At 43.6% G+C, this 10486-nt stretch overlaps 1 protein-coding gene across 2 annotated transcripts; it reads right to left on the bottom strand.

Moving 5' to 3' along the window:
• Window positions 1-236: 236 nt before the first annotated feature.
• On the bottom strand, window positions 237-8917 carry Gjd4 (gap junction protein, delta 4, 40.1kDa). 2 transcript variants are annotated; one of them, XM_005398156.2, is made up of 4 exons: window positions 8772-8917; window positions 8177-8287; window positions 4360-4478; window positions 237-2645 (listed from the first exon to the last, which is right to left on the bottom strand). In XM_005398156.2, the coding sequence occupies exons 3-4, from the start codon at window positions 4421-4423 to the stop codon at window positions 1603-1605; spliced, it is 1107 nt and encodes a 368-aa protein (XP_005398213.1). In that variant the 5' UTR covers window positions 4424-4478; window positions 8177-8287; window positions 8772-8917; the 3' UTR covers window positions 237-1602. The 2 variants fall into 2 exon arrangements, with proteins under 2 accessions (XP_005398213.1, XP_005398214.1); XM_005398157.2 differs by lacking the exons at window positions 8177-8287; window positions 8772-8917 and adding an exon at window positions 4036-4263 and having other exon boundaries at window positions 4360-4443.
• Window positions 8918-10486: the final 1569 nt, after the last annotated feature.

The following is a 10486-nucleotide window of genomic DNA, read 5'->3' on the forward strand; positions in this document are numbered from 1 at the left end:
AATTCAAATGGTCTTATGCAAAAACCAGTTTTGGATTTTTTTTTTTTTAGTACTGAGAACTAAACCCAGAGCCTTCACACTAAACTATATCCCCTGCCTGTCTCTCTCTGTCTCTCTGTGTGTGTCTCTGTCTCTCCCTGTGTCTGTCTCTCTTGCATTCTGAGACAGTCTTTCACTAAATTGCTAAATTCCTGGGCTCAAATTTGTACCCTCCTACCTCAGCCTCTCAGCGTGCTGGTATCACAGGTGTGCACCACCACACCCAGCTGTATGATTCTTTTTTCTAAATTGTAACCAGTTGCTTTGACAACCTGTAGATACATCTAGCAGGCTGTTATTTGTCATTCTGGCAGATATTTTATTGCCAAGGTCTCTTTAGAACAATTCAAAAGTCCCTTGTTTTCACCAGTGCATTGGTTTCCTTTTTTTTTTATATTATTTGCTGCAGTGAAGGATGGATCCTATTCTTCAGCTACTCCATATTTGGGGCCCAGAGAACAGTGTTCAGGTCTAGAACTAGATCCAGATGGCTTGTTCCCCCTCTCTATCAAGGGGAGCTGGTTTACTCGGCCCTGTACCAGATGTGTCTTCGCATCTGCTCAATTTGAAGCAGCAGAAAAGCTCCAACACTGAATAGAGTCAGACTTTCACTGGGAAAGCACCAAAATCAGAAGCAGTGACACACAAAATGGCGGGGGGACCATTACTTCAAGCCCTTCCCAAGGCTTCTTGTTTCCAGTGTGCACACAGAAAGCTCTAACATAGCCCTCAAAGTCTTTCCCCTCCTCTGCACTAGAGTAAGGCCCTCAGGCCCTTCATAACTGCACTGCCCCAAAAGGACTTGGGCAAAACCTGGACTGAAAAGCTTGTGACAAATCCTCAGCTACTGGTCAAGAGTAAAAGTCCTGCCTTCACAGGGGGAGGGCAGCCGCTCAGCTACACATGGTGGCTCAGCCGGCCCTGGACTCACGCCACACCCTGTGTACCCAACCCGTGCAATAACAACACGACAGCCCCACGCCAGTTGTCTCTGAGTTCTGTTCCCTGCATGTGCCACTTTTCCCTTCACACTCCGAAGCAGGAAGCAGTTACTGCAGTACACTCAGTGTTCATTTTTTTAAAGAGGTAAACTGACATCTCCAGTGATGACATGCATGACCAGTGCCTCCCATCAACCAGAACCAAAACCAAAGCCAAATCCTAATAATTCACCAGAAAAACCTAAGCATATTGAGCTCTATTAGTGTAAGACAGCATGCTTTACATTCACACACACATGGTAAAGAACAAGATAATAGACCCAGTGCACGCACAGCACACGTAAGAATCTCATGAGGAGCAACAACTCTGCACTCTCTCGTTCCGTGCTATAGCTAGGGACACACATTAAATGTCAGGCGCTTTTACAAGAGCAAGTGTTATCTAAATTAATCCGTATCTGGTCTCCCAGGGAGTTCGTCTGTCCTTCTGGCAGCTCACCTGCTGCCAAGAACTTAGTTGTGTCAGGCTGTGTTTGTCTGCGTCTTCGTGGCAGAACCCTTTGCCCAGGACAGTGCCCTGCTGTGGGGCTGGGCTCCCGGGGCACTGCCTGACGTATACTCTTCACACCCACTCAGACTTTTTGGTTCTCAGGTGGGGAATGCTGCCAGAGGCTGCCAGCTGCTCAGGAGGCTGTAGCAGGCTAGGTGAGTAGCTGCCAGCCAGGTGGCTCTGAGAGGCGAAGGGGCACACCTCTGACCGGGCGAGGCCCTTGCTCCTTGGGTCCTCTGTAGCCTCTTGGGGGTGTCTGCCTCCAGGCTCTGTGTGGGCCACAGGCACCTTGTCGCTGGCTGAGGGCGGCCCCTCACTCCCGCCTTCGGCCTGCAGCGCCACACAGCCGGACGCAGCAGGCTGAACGCTGGAACTGTTGGTACTCTGCCCTCCAGCCCACCCGTCAGGGAGAGAAGGCACCGCCTCTTCCTCCCACCGGCCGTCCTCCTCCACCTCGCCGGGCTTGCTTCCCTTAGTGCGGCCCGGAGGAGATGCTCGGACTCCACACTCCTTGCTGATGTAGGAGCTGCTCACGCCCTGCCCGGGGCCTCGCCTCCGGCTGATCCTTCTCTGCACACTGCAAAGCAGATCTGTGACACTGAGGAGGAAGGAGAGAGCACTCATGGCCCAGGTGAAAAGCATCATAATGGACTTCTCTGTGGGCCGAGAGACGTAGCAATCCACCGCGCTGGAGCAAGGAGAGTGCGTGCAAGAGAACCTCTTAGGGACCAAGAACCCAAAGAAGAGGTAATGCCAGGTCCCAAACGCAGCCTCCGTCAGGGTCCGGAAACACAGGTGGATGAGGTAGCCGCAGGAGAAGTCTGGCACAGTTGGGGCCCCTCCGTCGGACCGGCAGGCTCCCCGGAATGCAAGCTGGGTGCCCTTGTGGAGGACATAGACACTAAACATGGCATAAGGGAGGAGCACAGACACGCCCTGGACCAGCCAGAACCGCAACTGGGACACAGGGGAGAAGATGTCGTAGCAAACGTTGGTGCAGCCCGGCTGCAGAGTGTTACAGACAAAGCGCTCCTGCTCATCCTGGTAGATCGGGTACCCTGCCAGGATGACCACGCCCATCCTCAGCAGCACTGTGAGGAGCAGCCAGATCTTTCCTGAAAAAGAGCAAGCAGGAGTGGCCTCATCACCGCCTCATCAACACATCTCCCGGGAACACTTACTCCATCTCACGTTGCCCAATTTCAGAATCGGAAATAAAGCAAACTTAAGATTTTATCTAAACAACCGTTTTTAAATATTTCCTGGGTGACCAGGAGGAGTCAATAGGCATGTATTTAGTCACAGCAACAGTATCAGCTGCCTTGTTCATCTTCTATTTATTTATTGAGCATTTAGAACGTCCTAGAGAGTGCGCTGAACTTAATTGCATGATGCTTCCAGATGAGCAGGTTTTTAAAGAACATTATACCAACTTCCCATAATAAAATGAGACTGTTACGTGCTGCAAACCTGTACTAATAAAAAAAAGAACAGTATACACTAAAAATGTTTTAATCTGACTCCACTAATTTAGACATTTGTTTTTATCTTTTGGACTAAAATTTCCAGAAAGAAAGTTTGTTTGAGTAAATCAATGATGTAAAAAATATCTTACTCCTTTTATGAGAATAAGATGTTTTAAAAGATTTTAGCATATTCCTGTAACCCTGTAGCAAAAACATAAGCTGCTCATTTCAGTGTCTCCCTTACTTATGACAGTGGCACACAAGATCCCTATTCAGTCACAAGACTTGTGTATAATGTTCTTTTGTCCTTGAAATTGAACTCCTTTAACAACACTCAATTTTTCAATAATTTCCCGTATTCTATGAAATAATGAGGCTTGTTTTTCTTCCATTTCAAATTAATGAATGAACCTAAGCAATCAAAATAATTCCAAATCCCACTGTCACATCATGGGTCACCAATTTTGGAATGCATTTAAAACACAGCCAAAATAACTTGTAAATATTAAATTTTGTGACAAGATAAAGCATCTTCTGACATTAGAAAAACAAAATCCTATTATAAATGAAGGCAGCCGAGTTCAATGATTATCACGAGATGATAATTTCACCAGCTTGAACTTTTAACATGCGGCTGATTTTGTTTAAATTCTACAAAATAATGAGTAAGAAAAATAGCAACCACATCTCAGTACACATTAGTCCCTTCCTTCCTCAATCCCTTTTGCCTTGACACCTACACCTCTCTGAAATTTGACTCATCTATGTCAAAGCCAGAATCTTTATTCTATGTTTTGTTAATAACTAAGGGAGAGACTGGGGGTGTAATTCAGTGGTGGAGCCCTTGCCTGGCATAAGCAAGGGCCTGGATTCCATCCCCCACAATGCAAAAAAAATAAAGTGAAATAAAAGTTATGAACTAAGCTACAATTGTTATTTGGTTAAGTGCACAAGAAAAAAATACTCATCTTTACAAATTAAGTTTCAAGCACAAAACCAAAGAAAGACGCATGAGAAGGAAGCATAACCCAGGCAGTACCTTCTCGTTATCTTTGACTATATTGTTTCTTTTCCTGGTAACAAGCCCAAGAAGGTTGCACACAAGTCTTCCTCCCTCTGGCTTCAGTAGTGAGGAGGCAGCCTGAATGGAACCAAGCTCACCCCAAGGTTTCATTCAACGATGGAGCCGTGGTGCTCTTGGAGAACAGCCTCTCTCCACGCTCCCTGTCCTCCAGCAACACACTGGCCTTAGGAGTGACCGGGAAAGCTGAAAACAGATACACTCGGACCCTTTCAGACTCAACTCAAGCAAAACAACAACAATAACAGCAGAGCAGGAGTTTGGGGTTCTCCCAACACTCACCCACAATGGTCACATTGCAGTTTAACGTGATGATGAGGAACCCCAGCAAGTCCAAGTTCTCCATGCCTCCGGAACGTTACAGACGCACGGGTCTGCGGCCTCCAAGAAGGTGGAAAATCCTTACAGGAATAAATCTGTTTTAGCTACAAAGACTTAGAGATAAGAGTTGGAGCTGTGAAAAGAAGTGTTTGAGCCCAGGAGCAGGAGGTGAGTGTTTCTGACTCCACATTGACTGGTTTCCAAGCTGCCTGCCTCCGAGGCAAGCATTTGTAACAACTGCAGGGACCAGAGTGGCAGAAGTCAGCTCTTATTATGGCTATTCTTGCCCTCTTGGGATATTCCAGGCCCGGGGTTGTGCTCATATGTCTCCACCAGGACAGCCAGACGCTCCGGGATATAATAGATGGAACTACTTTTAGCCAAGAAAAAAGCTTCGTCAACTAGCCAAGGAAGTTTCTCTATTAAAAAGCCATTTTCCTCCCAGAAAACAACTCCACAACCACCTCACATATGAAAGAAACCCTACAGCGTTCACGCTGTCTTCTCCATGAGCATCCCACTGCCCGTCAGGGATCTTGCCCTCACCCTGAAACCCTGCACTTTGATGATGCAAGCACAGACCTGCACACATGTGTGTCTCGGAATTAAATGGGTCTCGGTTATTTTCTGTTCCTGCGTGGGTGGGTGACAGGAGCTCTTTACTCAGAGGCAAACAGCCAAGTGCAAAGCCCAGGGCAGGCACCAGGCCCCTGGGGGAGCCACCAAGTCTCTCCCAGATGTCAGCATTATGCAATAAGAAGAATCGCATTGGTGGGAGGCATACAGGAAACGAAGGTATATGAGCCCCGAATCTGGAGAGGTGACTGTGATTCACATCATGCGGATCTTAACCCCTCACTGGCCTATAGACTGATCTTCCTTTGGTATCTCTCGGCACCAATCCAGCCCATAGCCGCTGTCACTGAATGTGCTTACTGTATATCATTAAACTAATAACCAAACATCGCCATCTGGACCTGCTGACATCAATCACAGTATCATCAAAATCCTACCATGGAGAGTCTTATATCTGGGAGGAAGCCATCATGCAAAACTGGGTATCTAGCATCGGGATAAGGATTGTGAATGTGAAAAGGAATGATTTCAATTTTACACAAAAGGCCATCTTTACATCCTTATCTGTTCATTTCTGATTTATTTTTGACATTAGTAATATCCCTAGAAAGATTCTCAGACCCAGTCCCACCCATGGAAGACATTTTGATCCCCTTGAAATGAACACTAGTTTTGCTGTATTTTAGTCAAATGCTTAATGTGAGCTTTGAATTTTAGAGAAACTATGGTTGAGTAAAAATATTGAAACAGTCATAGGGTACAAGTATCAAATAAAGAATACATCTGTGTCCTCATGTACTATTCTTGACATTGGCTTACAAATTAAAATCTTAGGATAACAATTACTGAATTTTGCTGTATGATAGAAATAACCTACCCCAAATGTCATTTAAATTAAAATTGCATGACCTTGAACAAATCACTAGAGTATTCATGCTTCAGTTTTCTGATCAATTAGCTAGAAAATAGAATGTGCCCTTCACCTACTCAAAGTGGCTATGATATGCAAATGAGATTACATAAATGAAAACTTTTAAAATATACAGAATGAACAGTTTCTTCTCAATTTGCAATATCTATTATATATTTTGAATCTTATTTACTCTTTCAGTTACTCACACTAGGGAGACAGTATGATGTTTATACATGTGAGTCTGGTTTATTTCACTTTTGAGTATTACCTCAAATTGCATCTATTTACTTGTAAAAGTCTCAAGTTTATCCTTCTTTACGGCTGAGCAGTACTCCATTGTATAAAAAGACTATATCTTTTTTATCCATTTATTGGTTGATGGGCATTTGGATTATTTCCAACATCTAGCTATTACAAATTGCACTGCTATAAACATGGGTGCACATATATTGCTGTGGTATAATGTTTTTAATTCATCTGGGAGCATACCCAAAAGGGGAATAGTTGGTTCAAATGGAACAGCCAATCTTAGTTTTTTAGGAATTTCCACAGCAGTTGCAGCAGTCTACATTCCCACCAACAGTGGAGAAGTGTTGCTTTCTTCACACAGCCCCTCCAGCATTTGTTATTGGTTGATTTCTTGATAATAGCCATTCTCTCTGGGGTGAGAGGGAATCTCAGTTTTATTTTAATTTGTATCTCTCAGATGACCAGTGATGTTGAACTTTTTCCATATATTTATTTGCTGTTTGTAATTCTTCATCTGAGAAGTGTGTATCCATCTCAGATGCCCATTTTTGGATTGGGTCTGTAAATTTGGGGAGTCTGATTTTTTTTTTTTTTTAGTTCTTTATATGTTCTTGATAGTAATCCTTTGCCTGAGAAACAGTTGGCAACATTTTTTCCCACATTGTGTGTTGTCTCTTTACTCTGTTGGTGGTTTCTCTTGCTGTGGAAAAGCTTTTTAATAAGATGTAATTACTGTTGATTCTTTGTGATAGTTCCTGTATGATCCATACATAAAGTCTTTGCCTACATCAGTGTCTTCAAGAGTTTTACCTATTCTATCTTCCATCAGATTTAATGTTTCTATTGTAATATTTAAGTCTTTGATCCATTTTGAATATTGTAAAATGGGAAGAAACTGTTCAAAAAGAAAGAGACACTGGGATGGGGGAAAGGAGCAAAGAAGGAAAGGAAATAGATAGATAGATAGATGATAGTTAAGATCATTATATTACTAATTTCTCTTAGTTCAATAGAAATAAAGGTTTGTGCTAATATTGTTTGGACAATTAAATCTTGTACTCCGAGCACCTAATTTAAAGATAACAATCTGCAATGTATTAACCATTGTTATCCTCCTATTATCTTGTTTTGAAATCTTGTTTTACTTTTTTCCTCTCTAAAATAAAATTTTTAAAAATGTACAGAATGATGCCAGGGTGAGTGATGGGTGTACAACTGTCTGTTCTGTGGGGTCTCCCACCTTGACTCTCCCTTTGTTCCAGCGCCGTCAGGGACTCTCCCAAACTCAGTGCATTTGCACTCCCTCCTTGAAGTCCACTTTTGGCCCTGTCTTTTGTCTTTTTCCTCCTCTTTCTCCTATAGAAGACATTTTTGCTTTATCTGGAAATCTTGACTGCCATGGCTTCCAGAAGCAGGGGAGGAAGAAGAGAAGGAAAGGCTGGCGATTCAAGCATCTGGCTATGGAGTATGAAATTACCATGGCGTCCGTGAGGAGGATTCCACTGTAGTGTGCGGTAGAGAGAATACTTGGGGGAGGGCTTGCTGAAGCCAGTGCAAAGAAAACCCTTGGGAGAGGGGACACGGGCAGGGCTAAGCTGTACAAGATGCCAAGCTGGAATTAGTTCACACAGTGAAAGCAGTAAGCAAAAAGGGAAAAAAAAAAAAAAAAAACCAATAAAGCCATATGCTATCTGGCCTTGTTTTTGTTTTTGTTTATCTCTTTCTAGCTCATTGGCAGTGGCCAATTATTTAGACCTTAAATTTACCATCTGAGCAGATGATACTTAATTCATAGGGGTGAGGATTCGGGTTAATTTAAATATGACTCTAGGAAATTTTTTGGTATTTAAGAGGCTCTCAAATAAGATCATTATCATTACTTGTAGAATTTATGTTCTCTACAGTTGTCATGAACACTAGTGAATATTAGGGATCCTTAGGGAAACACAGGTTAGGTTCTGTGTCAGTCAGCTTTCTGTTACTTTGACAAAATATCTGAGATAATCAGCTTGAGAAGGGAAAAGTTTTATTTTGGCTCACATTTTCAGAAGTTTCAGTACATGGCCACTGGCACTGTCCTTAGGGCCTGCAGCAGCACAGTATGTCATGGTGAGGGCACATGGCAGAGGAGGCCTGTTCACTTCATGGCGGCTGGGAAGCAAAGAGAGAGGAAGCGGTCTCAACACCAGCTTCTAAGCCACCCTCCCAATGACCTACCCCCCTCCTACCAGGCCCCTCCTTGAAAAAGTTCCATCTGCTCCTAATAGCACCACAGATTGGTGACCAAGCCTTTAACAGATGGGTCTCTTGGGGACATTCCAGATCTACACTCTAACAGGTTCCTGACTCCCTGGTCATAACATTTTCTCCAACCAATAAATACATAACCTTGTTTTGTGTGTGTTTATTGATGCCACATTTAACATATTATATACACCATCATATATTTTTAATACATGTATAGCTCACTAATGTTGAACTCTGGCCAGCAGCCTTATAGTTTATTCCTGACTGTAGCTCACCTAGCACAGGTCCTCTCTCTGTGAGACCTGTCATGACTTCCTCATGCCTGGAAACACCAGCTCTGATTAGTTCCCCACTTCCTTGCTGGTGCAGCACAACACATGACACTCACCACTTAAAGAGGGAGAGCTTATTTTGATTCACCGTTACAGTCTGCTTTGGCTGGCTCCCGAGTAGACAGAACACAGTGGAAGGGTCTAGCTGAGGAAGGCTGCTCACATCATGGCGACGAGGAAACAGAGAGAGAAAGGGAAGGGCCAGGGAGGGAGAGCAACCCTTAGTGACCCACCTCCAACCAGGCACTACCTCCTAACAGCAAGTCCGCTAAAGCCCTCCCCACCACGGTTCAATCACCTTCCAAAAAGCCCCACTTCTGAGCACATAAGAGTTTTGAGGGACATTCTAGATGTAAATCATAATATGCACTATGCTCGGGGACATTTGATACTGTAAAATCACCAACAAAGGCTGGAGGAGGAAGTAGCACATACCTGTAATTCCAGCTACTCAGGAGGATGAGGCAGGAGGGTCGCAAGTTCAAGCCTAGACCAGGCAATTTAGTGACTTAGTGAGATCTTGTCTCAAAATAAAATAAAATAAAAAGGATTGGGGATGCAGTTCAGTGATTCAGAACTTACCTAGAAGCATTAGGTCCTGGTTTCAATCCCAAGGACCATACCTCCCCCACAAAAAAATCACCAACAAAAGCACAAAAATGAATTGTTTGATCAATCTTGCATTCTTATGTCTGGTAATCTGGGCAACTTCATTGAAGACAACAATGTGTAATGTAACAAACATTGTTAATTCTTATCATCTTGTTTTGAAATCCTGTATCGTTTTCATTGGTTTTGTGAAAACCATTTCATTTGTTTTTGTCTCTCTTGTTATATTGTTAAATTTTTTATTTTCTTTAACATAAAATTTAAAAAAACACAAAAATGGAAAAATATATCACTAAATAGACCATAGGAAAAAGCACACATTTATTGTCCAGTTTCAGCAAGTGGCATGCATATACAGGTGACCCAAATGCTTCACTGCCTTCTAGGTGTCCACAAATGACTTCAAAATCAACATGAATACTCACTTGCGGTTACTAACAAATTTTTGTGCAGGCGAACTAGCAAATATGGGAGCTGTGAAAAATGAGGGTGGGTTACATTTCCTAACAGGGATCTACTACAGAGAAGAGAAGTCCCAACAAATGAGAGGGCATTGAGGGAGACATGTGTCCCTGGGAGCCTGTGTGGAAACTCGGAGGTGTAAGAAGTGGAGGGAGGGCCAGGCTCCAGAGCCTAGCCAGCCCACCCCCCTGTGATCAGAAGCCCGCCACTCCTATCCATATTTAGGGTTGGCCAAGACCTACCTGGAGTAAAGAACTCAGCGCTGAGAAGGAAATGTTAGGAAACATCCGGTCTGAGTGAAAATGATCCCTGCAGGCAGTCTGAGATCAAGATTAAGAACCTGGGCTCTGGACTCTGACTGTGAGGAATAAATGAGAACTACTACCCCGTAAAGAACAGTGCCCAGCAGTGGTGTGGATTTGGTAATTTAGTCTGCATTCTGTCTACCTGACAAGAACAAGGCACTGGGGAAGGTCCGGATCTTAGAGTGGCCCAAAGGAGAGAAAACTGGCAGGAGAAAGGTACTTCTTCTTCCATGTTCAAAGTGACAAGTGGCAGCAAGGAACACAGAGTTCTGTTCCTGAAAAGGATGGCATTTATTTTGTTTTGCTCTGTGTGTTTAAGGAATAGCTTAATCATCTAATTTGAGAAATGAATATTTTATTTGGACTCAGGGCTCCAATGACTTCCTCAGAACTGT

The sequence above is a fragment of the Chinchilla lanigera genome, unplaced genomic scaffold (genome assembly GCF_000276665.1).
Source record: "Chinchilla lanigera isolate Chin_1 unplaced genomic scaffold, ChiLan1.0 scaffold00061, whole genome shotgun sequence".
Classification (NCBI taxonomy): Eukaryota; Metazoa; Chordata; class Mammalia; order Rodentia; family Chinchillidae; genus Chinchilla; species Chinchilla lanigera.